The sequence below is a fragment of the Rhineura floridana genome, chromosome 11 (assembly GCF_030035675.1).
Source record: "Rhineura floridana isolate rRhiFlo1 chromosome 11, rRhiFlo1.hap2, whole genome shotgun sequence".
NCBI classification, from domain to species: Eukaryota; Metazoa; Chordata; class Lepidosauria; order Squamata; family Rhineuridae; genus Rhineura; species Rhineura floridana.
The window spans coordinates 16,250,247-16,278,064 of record NC_084490.1 but is presented as its reverse complement, the minus strand read 5'-3'; the positions used below and the strand labels follow the sequence as shown (position 1 = coordinate 16,278,064).

At 46.4% G+C, this 27,818-nt stretch overlaps 1 protein-coding gene across 4 annotated transcripts; it reads right to left on the bottom strand.

Annotated features, from left to right (window-relative positions):
- Window positions 1-541: 541 nt before the first annotated feature.
- On the bottom strand, window positions 542-27,818 carry BCKDK (branched chain keto acid dehydrogenase kinase). 4 transcript variants are annotated; one of them, XM_061588350.1, is made up of 13 exons: window positions 27,713-27,818; window positions 18,107-18,173; window positions 15,403-15,619; window positions 13,451-13,519; window positions 10,946-11,056; window positions 9,924-9,971; window positions 8,042-8,161; window positions 7,230-7,328; window positions 5,488-5,561; window positions 4,284-4,412; window positions 3,126-3,215; window positions 2,717-2,878; window positions 542-1,610 (listed from the first exon to the last, which is right to left on the bottom strand). In XM_061588350.1, the coding sequence occupies exons 3-13, from the start codon at window positions 15,598-15,600 to the stop codon at window positions 1,466-1,468; spliced, it is 1,245 nt and encodes a 414-aa protein (XP_061444334.1). In that variant the 5' UTR covers window positions 15,601-15,619; window positions 18,107-18,173; window positions 27,713-27,818; the 3' UTR covers window positions 542-1,465. The 4 variants fall into 4 exon arrangements, with proteins under 4 accessions (XP_061444334.1, XP_061444333.1, XP_061444335.1 ...); XM_061588349.1 differs by lacking the exon at window positions 27,713-27,818 and adding an exon at window positions 22,581-22,774; XM_061588351.1 differs by lacking the exon at window positions 27,713-27,818 and adding an exon at window positions 18,690-18,768.

Below are 27,818 nucleotides of genomic sequence, written 5' to 3'. Positions count from 1 at the left end.
GTCATACCATTGGTCTATCTAGTGCGGTATTTTTTAAAATTACTAGCTGCAGCTGCCCAGGGTTTCAGACGAGGACCTTCTCAGCCCTATCCAGAGATGCTGCCCGGAATTGAATCTTGAAGCTGCGTGCAGAGGTACTCAGCCACCAAGCCGTGCCCTTCCCCTAAAGAACTATCCTTTCTGAGGATCGAACTCAAACCTTCAGATTATGAGATGTGCTTTCTACTGTGCTAAGGTGGCACATAAACCAGGAAGACACTGTACCCCTTTCGTGGAAACTGTGCTATATTGCTGTCATCATTCCAGAAATCCCCACACTATACATTGAGGACTACTGTGCTATTGGTCCTGACACACCCACACATGCAGTGTCTCCCTCATGCACACCTGTTGCCTACTAACAATAAGATGCTCCACACAGGATTTTGCCAGGTACAAAGACATACCTACAGCTCTTCCTTGGCCAAATTCTGAAACACAAACACACCTATTTTGATGTTACCTTCAGGCATACCTTATACACATGGGAGAGGTAGACACCTTTTGCTAGTTTTTGGAATTTGCACTTTAATTGGAGTATCACTGCAAAATAACCCTTTTTTGTATCCCTCTAATGCAGAGTGAGGAAGGGAGAGAGAAAACCCTTATTCTGCTCCCTGAAATAATTTTTCTTTTTAAAAAAAAACAACAGGTGATGGCAACAGAAAGATTAGGTGGGGAGAGGGAGGATGGAAATAATATAAAGTCATTTTGCCAGGAAGGGGGAGAACATTCTGCAATCCCACAGTTTGCAGCAAAGGGGCCAACTTGGTATTGTAAAAGTTTTTCCTCACGAGGGAAGGGCGTTTTGGTGCTGTGTGCAACACAGAAAGTCTTCCGCTGCTGAAGACTGTGGTGTCAATTGTGGTTCCCCAGAGAGGGTGCAATAAAACTCCCCTGAGAAAAAGGAGGTTCTTTTGGTGCCAGATGCTGCAGTGAAAGTTGTTCAGACTAAGAACAGCCTGAGAGAGCCAAATGGGATCAGTACGTGCCACAGTAAAAGTTTCCCCCTCACCCCAATGTCTTCATATTCACTAGAAGTAACAGAAAATGTAGGCCGCACAAGAGCCTGGATTGGATTAGCTGGCAGTGTACAGAAGGGCAGCTGTTTCGTGGCTTTCAATATTCCCATTGAGAGGAAGAGAGAGAGCAGAGGCTCTCCCAATAATCTGGAGTCTGACTGTTAACCACAATGCATGCTCCAAAAAGGAATGGGATAACCAGCAGGAGATGATGTCCTATCAGCAATTGCACAGGAAAAAAAAAGAAAAACAACCCGACTCCTTTTCTCAGGTATCGAAGAGAAGAGCTTCAGTAGGACAGCATAGCACATTCTTAGAATTCCATAGGAGAACAAGTGTATCCAAGTGAAATTAGGTTTGGTGTACGCATTCAAGCTTCCTCTGGCAGCTGAGAAAGTGGGTTTCTAGATGCGGAAACTCTCCCCTTTGCCATCAATGTGTTTGAGGCGGAGATAGACATCGGTGCCAATCCCTTGCATGGACTGGAGGGTCAGGGAGCCGCCCAGATACTCGGCGTAAGCGCGGGAGGTGGGTAGCCCAAATCCAAATCTGGAGAGGAGAAGAGAGAGGAGTCCTTAATTCTACAGTCAGTCTTCTGAGAGAGCAAGCTCTAGCTGATTGAGGGGGTCTGGAAAACATTCTGCCCAACACGTGGCTCTTATTCCATGGAACACTTTTGCCACACCATTTTTTTTTTGCAGCAGGGAAATTTCATAGAGACGGCCACTGCTTGAGGAAAGCTCCAAACATCACCAGATTGTTGGGTGACAATTGCACTGATGACTCTATGTACAATGACACCTTAAAAAATGTTTAAAAAAATGCTGTTGTTCCATGTGAGGATGGACTGTGGTAAGGGGCACAATATTTGGCAACTGAGAATCTCAGTTTCTTTGCTCTGGGCCAGTGCTATCTCAGATGTTGCTGGGCTACATATCCTTCATCCTTTCCCACTGGCCACACCAGCCGGGGATGATGCGACTTTGAGCCCAACATCTGATCCCCATCTAGCCCTTAAGGTGGGAATAATAATAATAATAAATAAATTTTATTTGTTAGTCGCCTATCTGTTCGACTGAACGAACACTCTAGGCGACTTACATAACATTTTAATACAATATAAAAACAACATATTCATCAATCTATCTAACATCACTAAAACAGCAATTAATACATACAAAAAAACTACTCCACCCCAATATTCTTATAGGCCTGCCTGAATAGCCAGGTCTTTAAGGCTCGGCGAAAACTCAACAGGGAGGAGGCATGTTGGAGATCGTATGGGAGAGAATTCCAGAGGGTGGGGGCCACCACCGAGAACGCTCTCTCTGGTCCGTACCAGCCTAGCTGTTTTGACTGGTGGGACCGAGAGAAAATCCTGCGTGGCTGATCTTGTAAGGCGGCCTATTTGGTGATACTGGAGGCGGTCCTTCAGATAAACTTTGAATAAAGTTTGAAAGAGTACCTAGTCCAATTAGCACCACAAGTATAAAGTGGAAGCTTTAGGTATTCCTTCAGTCTCTATTTTTATTGCTCCTGATGGCTGTAGATATGTGGGAATTTCCTTCCTAAATACCTCTCCACATAGGAAAACACCCTTTGTGCAGCAGTTGCTGGAAATCCCCTCTTCCCTCCCATTTTGGCTTTGTTCTCACCCATGCATGGGCCCCGACTGGGCGCTGTTCCCCATTTCCACCATGTTCCCAAAGAGGGTGTTCATGCGGGGGTCCTGGGCACTCGCTTCAGCCGTGGTGAAGTGGTAATCAGTCACCTTATCAATGTGGTCATGAGGGATCCCGGCACCTCGGTCTGAAATCCTGCCGGGAGAAAGCGGGACACGATGTTAAGGAGCCACACATCATACTTCCCAAGTTATTTTTGTCCCTGCTCGCCTTCCAGCGCTCCTCATATCCCTCCCCACCAAGACAAAGATCGTCTCCGGTTGTCCCCCTCAACAGCAGTGCCCCATGGATTCATCTGGCCCCTGTTGCCAAGTTCCCAACAAGATGGCAACTGGTGGTAGCCCAAAGCCTCTAGAAAAGACACATTAGGGTAGAGCCGTACCGTATTATCAGGTCAATGTCATTGTTGGCAATGGTGATGAGTATATCTGGCACATTGTAAGGAGTATCCAGGTGAGACTCCATGGTGGCTCTGAAAGGAAGGAAATGGTAAAGGGATAAGGCTGCATCCTACTCTAAGCAGGATCCAAATGCCTTTCCATTTGGTGTTATGCTAAAGGAAGTCTTGGAATGTATCCTTGCTGCCAGAGTAGTAGATTATTTCAAATCAGTACACAAAGCCCAGCCTTCCTCTACTCTCTGCACCTCCTTGCCACATGCACCTCTCCCTTCTGCATATTCCCTCTCCCTGTTTTCTTTTTCCTCTCTTGCTATAGCCTTTTTGCCCTCTCCTCTGCCTTAGGGCTTTGAACTTTTAGGCCTTGCCTGCTGTGTTCCCGTCTAGAAAATAAATAGCTCAGTTGATGGTAAACAAGAGGTCCTTGTGACTGCTCAGCCCTTCTGAAAGAAGGAGGGCAACACAGACAGTCCCAACCAAAGGCCTTGTATCAGCCAACACATCCCATAGTGAATTATGCGGCACCTGACTCAGGACACAGCACCTAACTCAGCATGATGGTCACTTGGGAAAGCTAAAACTGGGATGGATCAATGCTACGGACCTTTAGAAGGGAAGGACCAATAACCCTCCCATCTAGCCTACGTCACATCCTCTACAACAGAGAGGATGTTGGTGGGACCAGGAGTCAGATGCCTCTTTATTGGGTGATGGAGGCAAGGACTCTGAACCTGAAGGGACAGAGCACACAGTATCGCCTCCAGAACCACTGCTATCAGATGATCCTGTGGGGCTAGTGCCCCCCACTCAGCCAAAGCATGTGGCACTGACCCAGAGGACTCCACTGTAGAAGACCCAAGGCTCCCCCACTTCATTTCAGAAGGAGATTATTGGAGAAGGCTGGGCCCCTTTAAGTAAAGCAGCACCTTGCAGCACAAGTGTTGATAACCATTAGGCTGCGCTGCTGCTGCAGAAGGGCTCAGTTTCAGCTTCTTCCTTGCTGGACCCACATCAGAGCTCTGTATTCCTAGAGTGTTGCCTGAGCCCTGCCTTGCCTGGACCTCGCCCTGCCTGACACTCAAGCTCAGGATTTGCCTTGCTGTGCCACAGAACAGGACAGAGGAGGAAAAATGGCGCACCCACCTCATGGCGTTCTTGAGCAGCTCTGGAAGGATGTAGTCAAGAGGCATTGGGATGAAAGGGAAGCGGGCGGCCACGTGGCCGTTGATCCGCACCCGAGGAGCGTTCCCGTACTTGTGCTCACACAGGCGCCTGTGAGGAAATACGGAAACAGGATTTCAGCACAGACTCCACGGTAGCGGCTTCCGTGGAAACAAGCTGTGTTTGAGCGGAGGTGCAGGCATTTTGCTATGAGCCCTGCATAGATTTAATGAGATTTCTGACCTCCACTTCACCATAAAGTCCCAAGATGGGATTACAACAATATAATATACCGTTATAAAAGCACATAAAACCATTACAATTATAAAGACAAAACCAGTATACATTCAGCAAAACTAACTAACTCTTACAAAACTAACTTTCAAAGGCCAGGGTAAAAAGGTGCATCTTCAGCATACAGCAAATGTTGTACAATGAAGAGGCTAGAAACCTTCATCTGTAGGGAGGGGGTTTCACAGAGGAAGGCCTCTCTGGGGCCGCCGTTCCCCCCCACATCTGATGGAGGCCATGCTACCAACAGAGCCCCCGCTGTCAATTTTAATGCCCCAGAAGATCTGTAAGGAAGGAGGCCATCTTTCAGATACTTGGGGCCTAAGTGATTTAGGACAATGTTATACTCAAGCATAACTTGTATGCTGGAGCCACGGTGCAGCTCTTGCAATAAAAGCACTTTATCTGTTCAACCTGAGGTTAAGCCCTACTTAACCCCAGACTAACTATTATGCAGGAGGAGAAAGGCGCAAGGCCTTATTTATCAGGGAAGCTCATCTGGGAGGCTAAATTTTACCATTTATGTTCACTTGCACTCATTCATTGGCAATTACTCGTGGCCGAGTAGCTTAAGGAATAGGCCTTTCTGCCCATTTCTGCCCAGCTGACCATATGTATTTGATTCACATGTTTAAGTTTTAAGTGATTTTTTAAAATAAATATTTAAAATAAATCACTTTTTAGGTTATCACTATGCATTACTGATATGACTCTAATTGACTTTCAAATTAACAAAAAAGCAACTGCAAAAAACCAAAAGCTTTTAAACCAACAGAAATACAGAATGCAGAAGATGGAGCTACACAATGTGGCCACAAGAGGGAGTCACAGACCGCTACACACACCATAGCCAGTATAACAGTAGGATTTGAAAAAAATCAACAGGACTGAATACCTGGCAAAATCTACCCATTTCTCAATTATTTTCTTTGGAGACAAGCGGGTGCAGATGATCCCAACAAAGTCCGGCTGCAGGAAGAAAAGACAATGGAGGATCAAGGCCTTGAACGCTTTCACCCAAACTGAGGGCATTCTTTACTCCAGCCCCCATTACAGCCCCAAAATGAGGGCTAATATCAAACTGAAAATTTTGGCCTGATCATACCATTAATCCTGGTGCATTTAATCTTTTGGATGATCAGTCAGCAAGTGTGTATTATTGCAAAGCTTCAGCAAAAGTGAGAAGTTCTCTTAAGGAAACGTTTTTACATAAAAAGCTATGGAACACACATATTCCATGCGGGTCCACCAACCAATGTTCTAGATTGTCCCTTAGTCTCCAGGTTACACTTCTTTAAAATATTTTAAAAGCGTTTTGAAAAAGAAAAGCAAACAAAAATATACTCCCCATACACTGTGCGCACACAAGCGTATGTATTAAAACAAAACAGACCCTTTAAAAATTAAGCGCCATTTAGACTAGCACAGAACGTTCTTCGAGATTAGACCTTTGTTATGCTAGGATGCTGCGGTCCCTGTGCTCCAGCCTTTGACAACCTGGCACCCTCCATCAATAGAGTCCCATCAGCCCTGGCCTGGAAAAACATCTGGAGGGCACCAGACAGACCAGCCTTTTCCAACTAGTGGGCCACCAGGTGTTGTTGGACCACAACTCCCATCAGCCTCAGCCAGCATTGCCACTGGTCAGGAAAGATGGGAATTGTGGTCCAACAACATCTGGTAGCCCACTAGTTGGGAAAGGTTGTGATAGACAAAGGTTGGAGTACTCAAAACACAACATTCTCAGGTATAAGTGGAGTTTGTAGACCAACTCCCGCAGAGGCAATGGAAAATGCACTGCAATTCTCCTGGTAAATATCTTGAGGTGGAGAAACCTGAGCCCCTCCACATGTTGCTGGACCCCCTCCTCTTTCCATCTGTCAGGATGTGAAACTATTTCTAACTTCCTGCTCCCTCAGGAGGGCTTTGCTCTTGCAAAGCCGTCACAGGGAGAGTTTTTGCTGTCATTCTGTGTCCTTCAGGGTTTAGTTTTTAAACAAGAACATGCAGAAATGCCAATCTTTTTGTGGTTGGCTCCGTCTCACTGTCCTTTGGGTTGGCATGAGAGTCACCAAGTCTGCCAATACGTTTTATTTTAATATTTTTATGGGATTGGTTTATTGTGTATTTTAATTATGGAGTTTTGTATTTGAAACGTTGTGCCGTTGACTTTTATACTTATAAGCCTACTTTGGCATTAAATAACATACAAATAAATAATATATTTATACACACACACTTGTGCTCTAGCTGGGAAGGGGAGCAAACATAAAATTCTAATTAATTACAGAGGAGGGACAGACTGATGCTCAGTGGTGGAGCACCGATATTGCATGCAGAACGTCCCCGGTTCCATCTCTGGTAACTCCAGTTGCTACAAGATTTCTTAGACAACAGTGCTAGAAAAGGTCTCTTCCCCAATACCCTGAACAGCTGTCATGGGTTACAGGAACAAGAACACATCAAATGAACCAGTGGACTGGCCCAGTTTAAGGTGGCTACATATATTCACTCACACAGAAATTGTAGAGAAAACCAAATCCTCCCTAAATATGAAATCTTATTCTTCCACCCTCAGGTCTCACCGCTCAGTCTTGCTCACTAACTCTCAGTCCTGTTCAAGAAAAAAAATGGTACCTTGTCCTCATGCAAGGCAAGGTGATGAGTGGCCAACATCCGGATACCCAGGCGAGAGGTGAGGGTCTTGTCCAGAAAAGAACGGATCAGCTTCTCATCCTGAAAAGGCAACAGAAAAATCTAACCATCTGCAGAGCAGCCAAGGCCTCGCAAGTGAATGCAATTCACTTGTCTGGGAAGCAACACTTTCACCAATGTCTTTTCATACGGACCTTTGAGGGACATTGACATGTGAAGAGGCAAAAACAAGGGTCATATCTGGAGACGGAGGAACCTCACAGTTTCTCCCACTTAGCCCAAACTGACAGCAGGCTTACACTGAAGGCAGTGAAGATGAAGTGACAAGGGTAAGGTTAGGATGAGAATCTGCGGCAGGCCTGGGCAAACATCCCAGGAGTCCAGACTCTCCTCTTCTAATGGAAATGGACTGCCTTCCAGTCGATCCTGACTTATGGCAACCCTATGAACAGGTTTTCATGGTAATTGGTATTCAGAGGTGGTTTTACCATTGCCTTCCTCTGAGGCCGAGAGGCAGTGACTGGCCCAAGGTCACCCAGTGAGCTTCATGGCTGTGTGGGGATTCGAACTCTGGTCTCCCAGATCATAGTCCAACACTCAAACCACTACGCCACACTGGCTCTCCTCTTCTAAACCTTCCTAGAAGTGCTGGCATCTCAAAGCCCATCTACCCTGCTTCTGGTGCTCTCTTCCTCTCAGATGCGCAGTGGGTGTCCAGCTGCAGATGTCCTCGGTCAGTGGACCCCAAGCCCAAAGCTCCCAAAATGGGCCGGGAAAGTTGGCCTCAAGAGTACCTGTATGTGTTTTCGACATTCCCGTAAGCCCTCGGCCAGTAGAGTCACCACGTCCTTGTGGTCGTCGAGGAGCTGCCGGACCAGTTTGCAATACTGGGCCTCTGACTCTTGGTCCTTGATCTGTAAACAGAGAAGGGGCGGGGGGAGAGAGGGAGAGGACACATTCAATGAGAGAGCAGTTGGGGAGGGAGACGAAAGAAAGCATGCATGAGACAGCCTTTCCATTCCACTCATCTCACAACTAGCAGCCCCTTATTTATCAGCCTATAAAGCAGGGGGTACAGCCAATATAGCACAGTGGGGAGGAGAGCCTGGCTGGGAGTCCAGAGTCTGTGAGTTCAAATCCTCGCTCGTGTCTCCTGGGTGTCAAGGGCCAGCTAAAGATCACCCCCACAGTGAGTGGCTCAGGGGTGACGTGCCCTGCCACCTGGGCAGCCGTGGGCAAGCTGCATAGTCCCAAGGAGCCCAGTTGTCCCAGGTGGCAGTTGTGGACAAGGAAGGGGCTGGCTTGTGCAGCTGTGGCAAGCTGAGCAGGCTCTAGCCAGCTGGGGAGGACCAGCCTCAGAGGGAGGCCGTGGTAAACCCCTTCTGAATACCGCTTACAATGAAAACCCTATAAGCCATAAGTCATGATTGACTTGAAGGCAGTCTGTGAGGCATCCTTCCCTGGCTCTCCCTGTCAGGTTCCTACCTGCTCGTGGTTACTGCCTGTCTCTAGGCACCACCAGGGACTCCACCAGTCCGGACCGCTCTCTCTTATGATTTCTCTCCCCGCTCTAGCACAGATCTCAACAGATCCCCCTGCTAGGCAACCACCAGTAACGTCCCAATACTAGTATTCCCAGAGACTCTGAATACTGGTATTGTTATTCTCTTCACCGCTGCCACCATTTGTTACAGTTCCCCTTCAGCCTTGGTCATTACCTTACCCTCCCTTCTGGTCTGTGAAACCCCAGCCAAGGATCAGGCCTTTGGTAAACCAAATTAAGTATTTATTACAGATAACAAAACTAACAAGATTAACAGGATTTCTTCTTAAGGCACATAAGCATATGGTTTTACTCAATACTAATCTGAACTCCACCTCCCTCCTTCTTCACTCTCTCCTGACAAACAACTCTCTCAAACCCCACCAAGCAATCCACTCTTTCTCTTCTCCCCCCTATTCCACAATTTACCACCTCACATTCACCCAGATTTACCTGTCATCCTTTCATTTATACTGTCAGCCATTTTAAACATTCAGCCAATCATCAAGCATTCTATTGCCCATTCACTCCCCCTCCTCTTTCACTACTTACCATGTATACTCTAAACAACCAGCACTTACCATATATACACTAATATATAGGAACATCACACAGTCCATTGCCATTAAGCAGGGACTGGCAACCTTGCCAGCCTAAGGGCCTTATCCCCTCATGGGCAGCCTTCAATGAGCTGCACGCCTGCGGTGCACGGAGCAACAGATTTAACTCCAGTTTAGCCATACAAAAGATGGAGATTTCAACACCTCGGCAAGCGAGAAGCACCATTACAGGTCAAGGACACATTCCACCAGGCACAAGAACTGGAGGAAGGTGTGGTGCAGGACCTGCGAGGGGTGTGGCTTGGGGAGAGTTCTGAGGGCCAGACGGAAAGGCCTGGAGGGCCACGTTTGGTCCCTGGGCCCAAGATTTCCCATCCCTACTCTGAAAGAATCTAACCTAACAGTCATTCTGATTTTTTGTTTAAATGTAGGAGCTTCCTAAGTTCAAAAACAAGAACATACTTGCATGCTTTGCCATTCACCTGGATATCCGATTCAATGTGTATGACCATTCACAATATGACTCAACACATTTTTAGCCTTTTTGAATTCCAAGATGCAACACATACTTACTGGGGGGAACTCGCTCAGTTTCTGGTATGCCCGGATGTAAAGCTCATGCTGAAAGAAGCAAAGAGGATGGAAATGACTAAAGGAGAGGTTCAGCCCACAAAGCCGTTTGGCGCGGAGCCACTGAATTCTTGAACCCTCTTTCTAGCTTCTGGGATGGGTGTAAGATCTAAAAGTGTTAGAAGCAAGCGGTGGTGGGAGCCCACACTCCTGAGTTCTCACCAGCCCAGGGTGGGGTGGGACACTTGGCCACTCTGAGGACAGGATGCTGGACTAGATGGGCCTTTGGCCTGACCCAGCAGGACTCTTCTTGTGTTCTTATGCCAGGTGCCCTGAGCTTGAAAAGATGAAGGGGAGCACAACCTGGTTCCATCCACAGAACTGCTGGGTTGCCTGTGTGTTGTTTTGTGTTATTGTGTTACAGGCCACCTTGATGATCATTTGATCAGAAGGCAGGCGGTGAAGTGCATGTTGGGTTGTGAAACCAAATAGGCAATTATTACATTTATTTATTTTATATTATTTGAATGTCAGTTACACTGAGATTCCAACAATGTTGTTATGTGCCTCCAAGTCGACTACGACTTATGGCGACCCTATGAATCAGCGACCTCCAAGAGCATCTGCCATGAACCACCCTGTTCAGATCTTGTAAGTTCAGATCTGTGGCTTCCTTTATGGAATCAATCCATCTCTTGTTTGGCCTTCCTCTTTTTCTACTCTCTTCTTCTTTTTCCCCCAGCATGATTGTCTTTTCTAGTGAATCATGCCTTCTTATTATGTGTCTAAAGTATGATCACCTCAGTTTCATCATTTTAGCTTCTAGTGATAGTTCTGGTACAATATCCCTCCGTTATTAATCATCTCTTTAGGTCACTTTCACCAACCTGGTGCCCTGCAGTTCTGGACTACAGTTCCCATGAAAGCATGTGCCGACTGGGGCTGATGGAAGCTGTAGTCCAAAACATCTAAAGGGCACCAGATTGGGCACAGCCGCTTCCCGCCAGCCCTTGGACGGCACATACCACATGGAGAATGGTGGGGTTGCAGCCAATAATGAAGGGGAGGCTCCGAAAGCCTTTGATGCGATGAGCAATGCGGACAGGAAGTTCATGGTGCAGGTAACGGGCACTTTTCTGAAACGAATGATGAGCATGTGTCAGTTGACTATACAGCCTTGACATTTCTAGGAGGGGAAAGGGGGGACTCTCCACTATTTTGAAGGGGTGCAACAGAGTAGACCATGGCAGAGGATGGCAGCTCAGTTTCATCTCCAGGTCTTGGAGAAAAATGTGGCACCCTGCGATGCTCTGCAGCGTAGATGGGACTGGAGGATGGGAAGGATGGTCTTGCCTTTCACAAGGGGCTGAAGTAGAAGACATGGCCAGAAGCAGGAATAGCCAATATGGTGTCCTCCAGATGATGCTGGACTACAATTCCCATCACCCTGGCCACCGTGGCCAATGGTCAGGGATGGTAGGAATTGCAGTCCAACACCTGGAGGGTACCATTTTGCTTACCCCTATTTAAATAGCCCCCCTTCCAGTTATAACCATCTTGCTGAAATTAAGTAGATCCTGGGCAGGCCTGGATGGGAGATTGCCTGGGAACTTTACATACATATCCCTGAGCTCCCAAGAGGAAAAGAGTGACAGAAATGTAATCAAGGTATGGCCTTTGGACTCCTTATTTATTTAAAAGCATTTTTACTGTAGCCTTCAGCCAAAAAGACTCCCAAAGATCAATAAGAGAGACAGGTTTAAAAGGGTGTGGGTGGGAGGAGAACCACATATACAGCCCCCAGAGCTCTTCAGAGAAAGAGCAGGATAAAGACATCATAAATGCTCTTAATTTCTTTGCAGGGCCTACTCAAGATATCTTGCTGCCTGAGGTGAAGAGCAAAATGGCTCCCTCTCCGTTCCACATAGAGAATCTTTCTTCAGGACTGGCAATGGGACAGCATCCTCCGCTGCACTCGAAGGCAGCAGCCTGGCTGGGAGGGCACAGGGGCAGATTGTGCAACATGCACACAGCTCTGTCTGCTCCTCACCCAGTGCTAACATGCTGGCAGTTTTCCAAAATATGAAGTACCCCATTAAGGAAAAAAAATCCTTATCTAAAGCTTAGACCATCTCAGTATTAGCTGCATCTGCCACCTTTGCTTGCAGAAGGTCCCAGGTTCAATCCCCAGGCTCTCCAGAGCCCCAGCCAGTCAGTGTAGACAACAGTGAGCTAGTCTGACTCCATATAAGGGAGCTTCCTACGTTTCTGTGTTCCGACTCACTCTGCCTAATGATAGGGCCGGCCCTGTTCTTTCTATTTATTACATTTATACACCAACTTTCTTTCACCATGCAACCCAAGGTGGCATACATGTGGTTCCCAGGCAGTCTCCCATCCAGGCACTGACCAGACCCAGATCTGCTTAGCTTTGGCAAGGTGGTGGCCTCATGTGCCTTCAGACCATAGCCTGGGCCTTTGTGCTTTCAGGCTGGCAGTGTGCTACTAATTTGTTTTAAACTGTTTTAATATTGTATTTTATATTGCTGTGACCAGCCATGGGACCCTTCTGGTGAAGGACTGGCAATACATTTTGTAATAATGACGATAATGATGATATGCAGCCAGAAAGGCTAGTGAGGCTGCTTCATGTGGGATCCTTATTTTCACAAGCTGAGCAGCTCCAGGCAGTCTGGGCCAGGTGAGCTGCAAAGAAGGAACTCGCATCCCTCCAAAAGGCGTGTGCCGAGTTTACGAGCACAGGCAGAGCTTCTCTTTTCCCCTAAAGGCATTCAGGTAGGCAACAGCAACCAAGTCACAGACTGCTGCCGTTACAGATTTTAATCTCTAGAGAAGCAAAGGTGGGGGACAAAAGTGGGTCTGCTTGTCTCAGGTAGTGCCTGTGTCCAACAGGGCCCTGGAGATATTGTGGGCAACCTGGTTGTTTCGGCACACCATTTCCTGCAGCAACACAACCCAAAGCAGACATAGGAAAGGGAAGCCTTCTGCTCCCAGACAAATATCAGAGAAATAAGGATTCCCTAGAGCCAGTGTGCCGTAGTGGTTAAGAGTATTGGACTACAACCTGGGAGGCCAGGGTTCGAATCCCCACACAGCCATGAAGCTCACTGTGTGACCTGGGCCAGTCACTGCCTCTCAGCCTCAGAGGAGGGCAATGGTAAAACCACCTCTGAATATCGCTTACCATGAAAACCCTATGAATATTCATAGGGTCACCATAAGTCAGGATCGACCTGAAGGCAGTCCATTTCCATTTTCAAGGATTCCCTGCACCAACAGAGCTAGTGGGATTATATGTATGAACACTCCCTCTGCCGCAAAACATGCATCCTGCGCACAGAAAATGACCCTAGAAGCCAGGGCTTCTCAGAGCTGAGAATGAGAAGGGAATGATGCAATAACAAAGGTCAAAGCAATTAAAAGCAAGGAAGGGAAAGAATGAGGCTCAGAGCAAGGACTTCCAAATTCAATTTGCAGCTCTGACAATTTGAGGCTAATCTCACACTTACCAGCAGATGGCTCCCATCCTGAGACCGTCCGGAATACAACATGGTGGTGGGTGTCAACCTCACAGAGGCCTGGGAAGAGAGAAGAGGGAACAAACGTTCACAAGGCCTCCAGAGCGCCCCCACGAGGACAAGCAGAACAGTGCCTGCACTGAGAATTCCCAGCTACAAAATTATCATTAGTTACCTAAAACCTTCCTGTCTTTTCTGTGGTCTAAAGGCCAGTGTTTCCCCAAACCCATGGCTTCTTATTTACAGCCTCTCCATACATCCTCTCTTGAACATAGAATATTAGAAGTCAGACTCCATTTTACCTCATGGTGAGAGAAAAAAAACCTGAGCATGGTCAACTCTCCACTCATACACTTCTCTCCCATCCTCATAGCCCACCCATAAACACTGTTTAGCTCTGGTTTCACTGGTGAGGGGACCAAACCAAAGAGCAGATAGACAAGATATCTGGTATTTATTCATTTATTTTATAAGATTTGTCACCTGCCTTCACCATAAGGTCCCAGGGCGGGTTACAGCAATACAATCATACAATGAAAAACAAATAATATAATGGCATATACAATGCTTTCCTTCTAAGAACAAACAATTCCAAGGAAAAGCAGCACAGTGTAAGTTAAGCAAAACTGAGGAGGCCACAAAACAAGATGCCTTCACTGTCAAAGGCCCGGGGCAAAGGTGCTAAGCAGACCTTTGTGGGAAAAGGGTGCCACAGAGAAAGCCCTTTCTGAGGCCATCATTCCCTACACTTCTGAGAGTAGTGGAACCCCCTCTGCCATTCTTAACACCCAAAAGGGTCTATGGGGATGGAGGCTGTCTTTCAGATATTTGGGATCCAAGTCACTGAGCTTCAGAGCAGCCAGAAGTAAAATGAAAGTACGGGCTCGATAAGCAAAGATGTAGAATGGGTTTTCTTCTTAACAGAAACCACTTGCTCTCAGACAAATTACGGCTGCCATCTTTTAAGGAGCTTCAAGGAACGTAACGGCTGCTGTTTTCCCCCAGCGCAGAGATGCAATGCTGGGGAAAGCTCCCATTACATTTCTGCCCAACAGAAATGCACAGGAACTCTTGTTGGGGAGGAGAGTGGATGGTGGCAACAACACTGGCGAGTAGTTCCTTCAGAAACAGGTGGCCACCTTTTTTCCACCCCACACCTAAAACAGGGACACTTCAGTCATGTGCAAATAACTTCATAAATGGTTTCTGTCAGGAACCAAGCAGGTAACATGCTAACGTGCGGAGGGCTATTGAAAACCTCTCTTCTCAGGCTTCTGCATAACGGCAGACGGATGGTTTATTTAATTAACCAGCGTTTTCCCCGGGGCCAGCTCCAGACAGCAGGAGCAAGATAAGGCCTCTCTCCTCCCTTAGCCAATAATGTGGACTGCCTTTCCAGAGTCACTGCCAAGTTGTTAGGGGAACTCATTAAACAGTAGCGATTAGCAAAATGGGGCCCAGGGGTCGATGGATAATTCTGTTCAAAACAATAGTTGGATAGGGTGATTTCTGAGGAAAATACAAACACTGAGACGCCTCAGCTTATACATACACACACCCCATGTCCCTCCCCACAAGCACTGAAACAGCATTGGCTGTGCCAAAATCAACAGACTTTGCCAGGCTGATGAAGGCCATCTATTTTTCAACTAGGCCAGAAACCAGTGTCAAGGAATGCAATTCACCTGCTCAGACCTGTCCTTCCTATAACACTCCTTTCTTGAGGGCTTTCCATCTCAGGAGAACAGCTGGTGCCAAGGAGCACAAGCACGGAAAACCTAGTCTGGCTCCTGGCTTGTGGCCTACAGATTTATTAGGGTGAGGCAAAACCCGCCTTGGAGAGGTGGGGGTTGAGAAAGCAGGAACACCGGCCTGCTCTCCTATGCCTACAACGTCTTCAGCTGCGAGTGGGGATGCAACAACAAATGGTCATAGATACTCACCTTCTCGGCTGCTGTGTCAATGGCCGACTGGTTATAGAAGGAGGTAACCGTCTTGGATCGCTCGCGGGCCAGCTCATGGTGCTGATCAATGGCCGAAGAGGACCGGTACCGGAGACCAGAGGTGAAGAACGGGAGCACACAGGGAGCCCGCCCCCCTGCTCCCCCTAGCTCTAACATCAGCAATGTTTTCCACATCATTCTCTCTTCCCACAGACACCTGGAAGCAGAAAAGACAGACAGGCAAAACAGCACTAGAATATTAGCGTGGTGGAAAATTTTCCAGTGCCTTATTTTCTTCCCCGCAGAAAATTTTCCATTAGTTCATTACTAACAATTAGTTCACTCGTAACAAAGTTCATTAGTAACAATGAATGGACACCAGATGTCCAATATGGTATGAGGCAAGCTTGGCCATTTCCATTTTTTTTTTTAGGTTTACTAAGTACAGGTAAAAATAAACATGTTAAAATAGATGACTCTCAAGGGGAGGGGTGAGGAACCTGTGGCTTTCCAGCTACTGCTGGACTACAACTCCCATCAGCCCCAGCCAACATGGACAATGTTCAGAGATGATGAGAGTTGTAGTCCAGCAACAGCTGGAGGGCCACAGATTCTTCTCCCCTGCTCTAGGATACTGGAAATTTCCCCAATGCAAACCGAAATGTTTTTGATGCAAATTATCTCTATTTGCATGGGAAGATTTTCCAAATAATTCCCCCCCCCCCCGAAAACCCACTTCATCGGCTTCATGCCAAGTAATATATATTGTATGCATATCTGAATATAGTTCCAACCCATTTTATGAAGCTCTCTGAGGCATCTGGTTGAGGTCAGAAGACAAGTTAGATGGTGTAATGATCTGACCTAGCGTGGCATTTCTCCTATTCCTATGGCACCTCCCACACACCACACACCCCTCAGATGACTTGTATTTCCTGAAATGTTTAGCCTGACGACAGAGGCAGTCCTCACATGAAGTAAGACAAAGAGGCTGCCTCACGTGGTAAAGCTTGGGCTGCCATTCAGTGAAGCAAAGGGAAAAGATGAAGAGATCTATAAGTGATCTAGGATTTATAATGGAAAAAGAATCATCAGCATCATAAATATGACTAATTGGACATAATCCCCTGGGAAGTTACTCTAAGGAGACCCCACAAAAGTGAACAGGGGCTTCATAACAGCATGGCAGTTTTTGCCATGCTCTTCTGAAACCTTCAAAATGTGGACACAACTTTCCAGTCAAGGGCACTAAGTTACAAATAACTTATCTTGAGGCGAGGCAGCAAGATAAGGAATAAACAAGAAATATGTGGCATACAGTGAGGCAGTTAGATAGAAACTACATCGCGTATATAAACAGGGCAGGAAATTAACGCAACCCCTATAAACACAAGTTAGGGCTGAGATTCAGCCAGGACGCCTGGGTTCCTATCACCAATAACAATATTAGTTTGTTCCCCCAATGATAAGGTGCTGGTTTTGACCTATAAAGCCTTATACGGCTTAGGTCCAGGCTATCTGTCAGAGCGCCTCTCCCTCTATGAACCTGCTCGGACTCTAAGATCCTCCAGCGAGATCCTTCTCATTACCCCTTCCTTCCTGCAAGTTCATCTTGCAGAGACACAGAATAGGGCTTTTTCGGTGGCCACCCCTGGACTGTGGAATTCTCTTCCTAGTGAGGTTAGGTCGGCTTCCTCATTATCGATTTTTTGTGCGCAGGTGAAGACTGTTCTATTTAGACGGGCTTTTAACTAATGTAGTTAGTTTTAACTTATGTTTATTTAATTTATTTTTAAATTGTTTAAAATGAATATCAGGTTTATTAATTATTTCTGGTTTTTAATGTAAGCCGCCCTGAGTTCCTCGGAAAAAGGCGGGGTATAAACTTTTTAAATAAAATAAATAAATAAATGATTCCTCATCTTGCCCTTCCCTACACCACAAACTCACTCCTAAGGTGACAAGCTACAGGAATGTTTCTGCTTCCCCCAGATCTGGGCACTGTCCCCTCCGGCGGGGCCTCCGTGCATGCCCTGAGGGTTGAAGACACAGGCCTGGTTCACACATACTGCTTCATTACTGGACACTTTGACTGGCTGGGCCCACGCATGTGGATCTGGCTCCGCTGGAAAAGCATTACATCCGAGGGGAGGCGAAATGAAACCTTCTGTCTGAGATGCTGTAACTGTGACAGCCCCCATTCACATATGTAGTCATTGAGCTGTGATCAGAAGAGGTGTGAAGCAGCCGAAAGGGACTCCAACTGAATGGGAAGATCTAGCGCATTTTGCTTTACAGAAAAGGGGTGGAAACAAGGTGGGGAGGCTCTAGGACAGGCACAGGGACACACGCATCATCCTCCCAGCTCTGACACCTCCAGATTGATTTGAAATATGGAAGCATCCAATAAGATGACCATGTTTCACATTCCAAGAGGCCTTCCAATTATGAGGCAACGGGCTCCAAGCATGCTACAAATGCCATGCTAGCCACAGCCAGCCTGTCATCATCCAAACACTGAATCAGCAACATACATGCGCCACAGCACTAGTCCCTTCTGTTGAAACCACGCAGTCCAGTATCCCAGGCTGACAGCTAGTTTTGTTTTAATTGTCTCAGGGCTTACAAAACGAGTTTCTTATAAAAGAGAAACTATTTCCCATTCAAATTCAACACAAATCTGAAGGAGATCCCATAGACTTACCTCAAGTAAACTTGGTTATCTTATGCCAGCTTCCTTGTTCTACAAGGATGGGTAGCTCTGTTTCCATCTGAAAGGGGGAGAAATTATTATTAGCACCCACTCTTCACCCTGAGGTCCCAATGACAAGTTACAACATTTTAAAATAATTCTTAAAAACAATTTAAAACAAGATACAATCATAAAAAAGGGTGGGTCTCAGGTGTCAATGGTAAATCCAGGTCATCATGACATAGGCTCACAGAGGAAAAGCTTTTGAACTGCCTAGTGCCGGGATAACAGATCAATTCACATGCTATATACAGTGCCTTGCAAAAGTAATCAGACCCCTGACCAATGCTCTCATATTACTGAATTACAAATGGTACATTGTAATTTTGTTCTATATGATATTTTATTTTTAAACACTGAAACTCAAAATCAATTATTATAAAGCAACATTGGTTATTGGTGGGAAATGTTTGTAAGAAACAAAAAAACCTGAAACATGTTGCTTGCATAAGCATTCAACCCCCACACATTAATATTTGGTAGAGCCACCTTTTGCTGCAATAACAGCTTTAAATCTTTTGGAGTCGGTATGTACCAGCTTTGCACACAGCGTTGGAGGGATTTTGGCCCATTCTTCTTGGCAGATTCGCTCCAGGTCGTTCAGGTTGGTTGGACGTTGCTTGTAGACTACAACTTTCGAAGAGAGTCACAGATTCTCAATGGGATTGAGATCAGGACTTTGACTGGGCCACTGCAGGACATTCACCTTTTTGTTCTTGAGCCACTCCAATGTTGCTTTGGCCTTGTGCTTGGGATCATTGTCCTGCTGAAAAGTGAATTTCCTGCCAAGCTTCAGTTCTCTTGCAGTAGGGTAGGGCCTCACTCATACGGCAGGTTACATTCCAGACCCCCGCCAAAAAGCAAAAATTGCCAGAAAATGGGGCCCTACTGCATTCCCGCCGCCGCGCTCCAGCTGACAGCGATCAGCTATAGCAGGAGAGCTCTCCGCGCTCCAGCTGATCACACGCTCCAGATAATCAGCTGTAGCGCAGGGAGCTCCAGCCACCGTGCTCCAGCTGACAGTGATCAGCTGTAGCATGCGAGCTCCCCACGCTACAGTTAATTGCTGTCAGCTGGAGTGCAGCAGCTGGAGCTCCCCGTGCTACAGCTGATCGCCCTGCTGGTGCCGCCGTATTAGCGGGGCGCCGAAAAGCGGGGCCCTACTGTATTTCCCTGTATTTGGCTCCATACATCCTTCCTACAATTTTAACAAGATGCCCAGTCCCTGCTGATGAGAAGCATCCCCACAGCATGATGCTGCCACCACCATACCTCATTGTAGGGTTGGTGTGTCTTGAGGCATGGGCAGTGTTAGGTTTGCACCACACACAGCGCTTTGAGTTTTGGCCAAAAAGCTCAATCTTGGTCTCATCTGACCACAAAACCTTTTCCCACATTGCAGCTGGGGCACGCTCATGCTTTCTGGGAAACTTCAGACGTGCTTTCAGAGGGTAATTTTTGAGTAGCGGCTTCTTTCTTGCCACCCTCCCATACAGGCCAGTGTTATGCAGAGCCCTTGATATGGTTAACTGGTGCACCATTACTCCTCTCCCAGCCACTGAACTCTGTAGCTCCTTCAAAGTGATGGTTGGCCTCTCTGTGGCTTCTCTCACAAGTCTCCTTCTTGTTTGAGCGCTGAGTTTTGAGGAACGGACTTTTCTTGGCAGTGCCTGGGTGGTGTGATGCTTCCACTTCTCAATTATTGATCCAACTGTGCTCATTGGGATCTCCAAACACTTGGATATTAGTTTGTACCCTTTTCCTAATCTGTGCATTTGTATTACATTATCTCTCACTTTTGCAGATTGCTCTTTGGTCTTCATTCTCCTTCAGATCCACAGCCTGACCAATCATCCTTCAACAGTGGGATTTTTATCCTGACAATGTGACGACAACTTTAATGGTTCACAGGTGGAGGCCAATGGTAAGGTAACTGTGTCCTCGATAGGGCAATTTCTTTAATCTGTGTAAACAGCTGACACAGCACAGGGGTTGAATACTTAGGCAAGCAACATTTCAGGGTTTTTTGTTTCTTACAAACATTTCCCAACATAAAGCCACCGTCACCTTACAATAACTGATTTTGAGTTTCAGTGTTTCAAAATAAAATATCATACAGAACAAAATTACAATGAACCATTTGTAATTCAGTAATATGGGAGCACTGGTCGGAGTCTGATTACTTTTGCAAGGCACTGTATATCCCAAACGCAGGATTGCTTCTGTTAATGTGATCCTTGAGAAAACCTACCATAGTCCGAAAAATGAGACACTGAAAGGCCTATAGCAAGGGGGGGAAGCTGCTTCAGCCCAAGGGCCGTATTCCGTGGTGAACAACCTTATGGGGGCCGCATGCCAGCAGTGAGCAGGGCCAGAAGGAAAAGTGGGTGGAGCAGTGAATAAGACTCTTACCTGTGTACAGTAGGCTACATTTCAAGTACACAAAAGTCAGAGGAGTCTATACACTCACATACATGCAAGAAAGTATAAATGTAATAATAATAATAAATACACAGTCTGCATCTATATTGGAATTGCTTTTATGTTTTATTGTTTGTGTGTGCGTGCGTGCACTCCTTTGGGAGGTAGGGTGGAATATATAACATCATCATCAACAAAGAAACAGGGTTGGTAAGGGATGTGGCCTGGGGAGAGGGGGTGTGGCATAGAAAGAGTCCTGAGGGCCAGAGAAGAGATTCTGGAAGACCACATTTGGCCCCCAAGCCTGAGGTTGCTCACCTCCAGTTCACAGCATAAGTAAAAATACACAAATAGCGGATTACAATTAAAGATTTTTAAGACCACAGAATATAAAAATAAAAGTTTTCATCTGTCACTGAAATGGCTACAAAGAAGGCAGCAGGCAATTCTCTCTGGTCCTTACTCTCTACTTCCTCAGAGAGGCTCCAGGAGTCTCGGCTCCCTCACTGTGCAACCACTAGCCTTTCCTACTATTCCAGAACTGGAGGTAGAACCCAGGCATCCAGACCTTATCTATTTATTATTATGTTTACATCCCCCTTGTCCTCCAAGTAGCCCAAGGTGGCATCCAAACATGCTTCTCCTCCTCCTCACTCTAACCTCGCAATAACCCTGTGAGGTAGTTCAGGCTGAGATACTGACTGGCCCAAAGTCACCCAGTGAGCTGCGTGGCTGAGTGGAGATTTGAACCCTGGTCTCCCAGGTCTCACTGGCAACATTGTTTCTCCCTGCTTGAACCACTACATCCAACTTCATACAAGCTACCACAAAAGGGGCCCTCTGTTCCCATGAGGAGAGCCTGTCCTTTTGGTCAAGCGGGTTTTTTCCCCCCTGCCAGTATGATTTATGACTCTGGAAAAACGTGCCAAGAAAAATGCAATCCACAGACACAATCCAGGCCTTCCACTTCCTTCATACCACAGCAGGGAGGTGTGGGGGAGGGAGGGTTAATGTAAAATATATAAAATCAGTCAAGAAAATAAAGGTGGGGAGAGGAGAAGGGAACAGTGCTGAAAAGCCTAACCCCAACCTAGGCCCAATTCTCACAAAGGGACTCAACCTGCACCAAGGCATTCCAACAAATAAACTCTGCATATAGAAAACTAGCATGGCAGGGGAAAGGATTGCAACATCCCCTTCTCCCTGGCATCCTTCTGTGCTCTGGGAATTTTTCTTTGCAGGCCAGGGAACTAAGCACTATAACAAGAGGGGTGGGAGACTAGCAGCCCAAGGGCCACATGCAGCCCTCAGCCTAAATACAACCAGAGGAAGGGCCAGTGCTCAGTGGCAGAACATCTGGTGTGCGTACAGAAGGTCCCAGGTTCAATCCCCGACATCTCCAGGTAGGGCTGGGAGAGACTCCTGCCTGAAACCCTGGATAGCCACTGCCAGCCTGTGTTGGCAGCACCGAGCTAGACGGATAAGGCAGTTCTCTGTGCTTTCCTGCAGGTGGCAAGGAGGCAGAGAAGGAGACGACAGAGAGAGAAAGATGGGGGCGGCTGGAAGAGAGGGGTTTGCAAGGAAAGAGGTTTCATGACCCAGGACTCCTGGGTTGTGAAGGCCAGAGAGGCCCAAGAGGGAAATTGACACAAGATGCCAAGAGCCAGGCCTCCTGGGTCCCTTGGGGGTTAAAAGCAAGCGAGGCTAGAAGGCCGGGCTGGCTCACGGCGACTCCCCTCCTATCGCAAACGAGGGAGGGCAGAGAGGCCTAGTGGGTTCAGCGCCTGAACCGGAACCCTTGGGTTCTCTAGGGGTTAATGCAAAGAAGGGCTGGGGGCCTGGGGACACCTGGCTTCCCGCTCCAGCAGCAGCAAAGCGAGACCTTTGCGGGCTCAGCGAGAGCAGGAAGCCAAAGCTCCGGGGAGTCCTGGCCTGAGCTCTGGTGGAAGGAATGAAGGAAGGGCAGAGCAGCAGGGTCTCCTCCTGAAGGCAGGCAGCCACCCACCTCCTGCTCCAGCAGCTCGGACTCCTTTCCCATGCGGCTCCCTGGATCCCACAGGCGAGGCAACGCCGCGCCCACGAAGGAAGCCCCACGGCCCCTGCCCGGCTTTCAGCTCCGGCTGCTGCGGGCAACTAAGCTTTCCAGCTCTTGGCCAAGCGGCCACGCGCACAGCCGCCAGCCTGGCCCCGCCCCGCGCCGGCGACCTCAGTTCACCCCAAGCAGCTGAAACCGGCAAGGGAGGGGGCGGCGGCAGGAGGAGGAGGAAATGGAAACAGAGCAGCCCCATCAAAACCCAGCCTGAAGATTCCACAACACTCGGAAAGCTTTCAGACTTCTAAAAGAGGAAAATGGAAATGGACTGACTTCAAGTCGATCCCGACTTATGGCGACTCTATGAATAGGGATTTCATGGTAAGCGGTATTCAGAGGGGATTTCCCATTGCCTCCCTCAGCTTGCTACAGCTGCACAAGCCAGCCCCTTCATTGTCTGCAACTGCCAGCTGGGGGGCAACTGGGCTCCTTGGGACTATGCAGCTTGCCCATGGCTGCACAGGTGGCAGGGCATGTAACCCCCAAGCCACTCACTGTGGGGGTGATCTTTAGCTGGCACTTGACACCCAGGAGACACCAGCGAGGATTTGAACTCACAGACTCTGGACTCCTAGCCAGGCTCTCCTCCCCACTGTGCTATAACAGCTATATTCCAAAAGAGGAGTGGGGTGCAAATCTGACACTCGGTTATTAGGCAGGCAGGCAGACACAAAGACAGAGAGAACATTGGACTGCAAACCGTGACTGTTGCCGATCAACAGTTAAGACCTTTCCTAGAAAAGGACAGGAGGGAAACACACACATAGAGTATATATGAAGTCGCCTCAAATCAGTTTTGCCTTCAAAAATGAATTTACACATGGCAAGTATTCAAATAAGAGAAGAAAGGTAAGATCCTAAACATGCCTGGTCAGGAATAAGCCCCACTGCAATCCCAAGTGCATGGGATCAGACTGCTAAACCATCCTGGGCCTTCCATTTCTCCTGTTGTTTTGTCATTATTCTTTGCACTATACCAGGGCAAAGAGTAAGAACGTCTGTTGACTTTTCTAAACAACAGATAACACCCCAGATTATGAAAGATGGTTTTCAGCCCTTCCCATTTAAAACAAAAATAAAAACAGCCCAGCAAAACAAAACCAACGTGGTTTTGTTTCCCTTGTTCAAGATAAGACTCCTGTTTTGTAATTATAACTCAACTTCCTTTCTGACAATAGTCAGCCAGATGCTTCTGGGAAGTCTACCAGCAGGAAATGAAGACAACAGATCTCCCCCAACACCCCAGCCCTACCATTGCTTAAATCAGCAGGATGAATGGTTTTAAAGCAGGGATGGGGGACCTCTGTCCCTCTCAATGTTGCTCGACTACAGTTCCCATCATCCCTGAATTCTGATTGCACAGTTTCAACTGATTTTTATTTTCATTATACAGAGTTACTTTTACACCACTTAGAGAAAACTGTAATGAAGCAGTGTATAAATTGTCAAAATACCCTGACCATTGGCCCTGTTGCTAAGGCTGATGGGAGCTGGAGTCCAAGGATATCTGGAGGCCACCAGATTCCCCAACCATATTTTTAAGTATTCAGACAACATGCAATATTTAAATATTCAGATTTATAACTTCTGTATCCACAAGAACTCCAGGCAGGCAACAATCTACTGTAAAGCAAATACACCATGCATTTCAAGATATTTTTAAAAAACACATATATTGATAAATATTTTTTGTTAATTGTCAGCCATTAAATGCTTGCTGTTAAAGTCACAGTGGGGGAGACTGAGAGTTCAAAAAACCATAAGCTGTTAGCTGGGAACCACTGGGTCAAATCTCATTTCACACAGAGGAAGCCTAAACATCCCCTCAATAGTCTGAGAAAAATTCTAGCTTACTAAGAATGATCTGTTGTGAGGACTGAAGGTAGAGCCCGATACTGATTTTATGCCTTCTACATTAAATTTTACTTTGTAGTCCCTTTAGTACCACTCCCTATATATGTGTGTGTGTGTATATAGTATTTTATGTATTTTAACTGTATTTTATGTATTTTAATTTATTTTAATGTTTTTGTGATTTTACTGTTTACAATTTTATTATGTACGTATTTTGTTTTATTTTTGTAAGCCACCCTGAGTGCCCTATGAAGAAGGGCGGGACAGAAATATTTTAAATAAATAAATAATAAAAATAAGGAATGCCAATATTTTCTCAGCACTTTGGAGGAAATGTTGCATATACATGCTAATTATGATGATGAACATTTTAAAAGAAACATGCATTTCAAAGATCATGTTCAGAGTACATTTCTGATTATTATATGGCTTTCAACCCCCTTCTCTTATGAACTTCTCACAGTTAAAGCACTTGGGTTAAGATGGATCTATGATCCAACCTCCCCCTCCCAACCTCCATGAAGTCCCATACATAAGACACCCTTAGCTGAGTAGTTCCCTCTGATTTTAAAAATATTCTTCTTGCTATACTAGTCACTTATTTAAAAGAAAAGGTTAACGGGCCACTCTTTAATGATAGATTAAGAAATGGTGGTTATTATTTAACTAGCGTTTACTTTCACTACACAGAACATTTTAAAGCCAACCCCTCTTTCATCTTTGCAACAAACCTGCAAAAGCCAACTCTATTATTCTAATTTTACAGCAAGCAGATATCGAGACCAAGATCTCTGTGAGACTCGGAGAGGATTTGACCTCAGGTCCAGAAGACCTTTGTTGAAAACTGAGGGCTACATTGGTGGCTTTCAAAGTTTCTATTTCCTGGGAACCTACTTCCACTTGTCAAATAATCTCTATGTGTCTGTCATGGGACCTCAGTGTACTGCACATAATTCCACAGAGGGAAACATACTAGAACACACAGGTCAGGCCTGTTAACCCTCCTTGCTGTCCTTCATGAGTTGGGAGCATGCCCAGGACTCTCCTGTGGCCACAGTTTTGAGTGGTTGCACTAGACAAAGTGTTTTTTATGGAAATGTGTCTGCTATTCCCAGTTACCTCACTGAGGAATCCCTGATAAGTAAACCCTAGGGTTCCCCACAATATGGACTGAAAAACTACTGAATTAATTCAGTGGTTCTTCAACTATTCTGAATGCTGAACCTAATAACTTTAAAACAGTACAGCAGAGTCTTGCTTGTTTATTCAAACTATTTATCTCCTGCCTCTCTGTCAGAAAAAGGAGATCTTCCAGGCAGCTCACAAAATGCTTTTGTTTTGAAAACATACTGTTTCAAGTTACCAGGCTCTGCAAATGGATCTCAAGGCTGCGTCTGTGTTAGAATTGCTTAATATGTTTTTTATAATGTTTTTAACCTTTTATTAAAGTTGTTTTTTTAATGTTTTTAATGCTGTTTTGTTTTAATGTATTTTAAGATCTGTTTTTATGATGTTTTAAAGTGTTTTTAGCTCTTTGTTTGCAGCCCTGGGCTCCTGCTGGGAGGAAGGGTGGGATACAAATTAAATAATAAATAAAGAAATAAGTACCCAGGCTCTCTAAGCAGTTTCTATTATATTACCTAGACCAGGGCTCCATGTGCTCCATGGCATGTCCACATTAAATGCTCATATTGATTTAAAAATCCAATAAAATCCAGTATAAGAAATAAAAGAAGCAATAAAAATAGTTAATTTTTTATTGCTTCTTTTATTTCTTATATTGGATTTTATTGTATTGCATATAATATAAGGGGGAAGCAATAAAAATACAATTAAAAGTCATACAGCATCTAGCACAGCACATTACCATTGCTCCAACAGGTGGAAAAATCATTAAGTGATCTGCCATGACCCTCAGCAATTTTCAAGTGGTCCATGGGGGAAAAAAATTGGAAACCACTGATCTAGATGTATATCCCACCTTTCAGCATGGCATCCTATATATTATTTTTATACCATGCAAACACTGCACGTGGTACTTTACAGAAACATAAGCAAAAGGACAGAGATCCCTGCCTCCAAGGACAAAAGAGGGGAGTAACGCCTTTCTGAATGTCCGCTCCCCACCACAGCTCATTTTGATGCCTTTTTTGAGCATTCATGTATAGAAACTGGCCTTGTGCCAAGAGCTTTAGAACAATTGTCCCTTCCTCGCCAAGTCCAGTTGTTTACATTCCCCGGGTTACAGCAGGCTAAGGGGAAAGGAACAACGTAGGTTCGGGCTGGCATCCAAGATGTCCTGTCTCAATGCTGTACGTCCTGGTTTCAATGGCAAAGAAAGAACAGGGCTGATCCAAGCCAACAGCTGCTGGCCTCTTTCTGGAGTCCCCTTGCTTTAACCTACTGGACTCAGGGCTGTCAGTCAATGGCCTTAATTCTCCAGACTCATTTCTAAATCACATCCCCGCTCCTTGTCGTTAAGAAACTGTTTATAGTGCCATCAACATGAATCAATGGGGTTTATAGAGGAAGCCAGTCAACAGCAACAATGACAAAAAAGGCAGGTGCCCCAAGGAGCTTACAATTTGAATGCTGACCGGGGCAGGGGGTAAGTAAACCAGTGAAGGTGAAAGAGAGCCAGGAGTACCAAAAGAAAGAGAGGGGAAAGGAGGTGGAGGACCACAGCGAAAGAACCAAGGCACCCTGAACCCATACACTCCCCCCGCCGCCGCCCCAGTCCAGAGGATCTGACTAACTTGGAGCACAGGAATCCTTAACCCAAAGGGACAGTTTTTCCCCGTAGATTAGGGGAGTTGAAACTGACATCATCATCTGGGCTAATCCCCTCCTCCTCTTCAATCCCCTCCTCCTCCTCTTCAATGCCCTCCTTACTGAAGCCATCTTCACCTTATATACCCTTCCCTTCCAAAGAACCCAGGAATCCGGGCTCCCAACACCCCCTCCCAATTTCCAATCCCCCCGCAAGCTCCTCCCTATGCTGAGAAGGGAACCCTATAGCAATCGTGGCGCGCTCTCTCTTCTAGCCATCTCTTTTCTACCCCGCTCCTCCCTTGCTAGAAACCCAGGAGTCCTGCATCCTGTTCTCCAAGCTCGGGGTAGAGGCTGTAACGCATGGCCAGGGCCTCCCCTCCTAACAGTCACAATGGTACTTTCCATGGAGGATTCCTTACCGCCAGTTCCAAACACCGCAGCAGCTCCTTCACTTGTGGACCGGACTAAACCAGCTGTCTCTTTCTCGTGGGGGGGGGGAGCCTAGGACGGCGACTGAAGACAGGA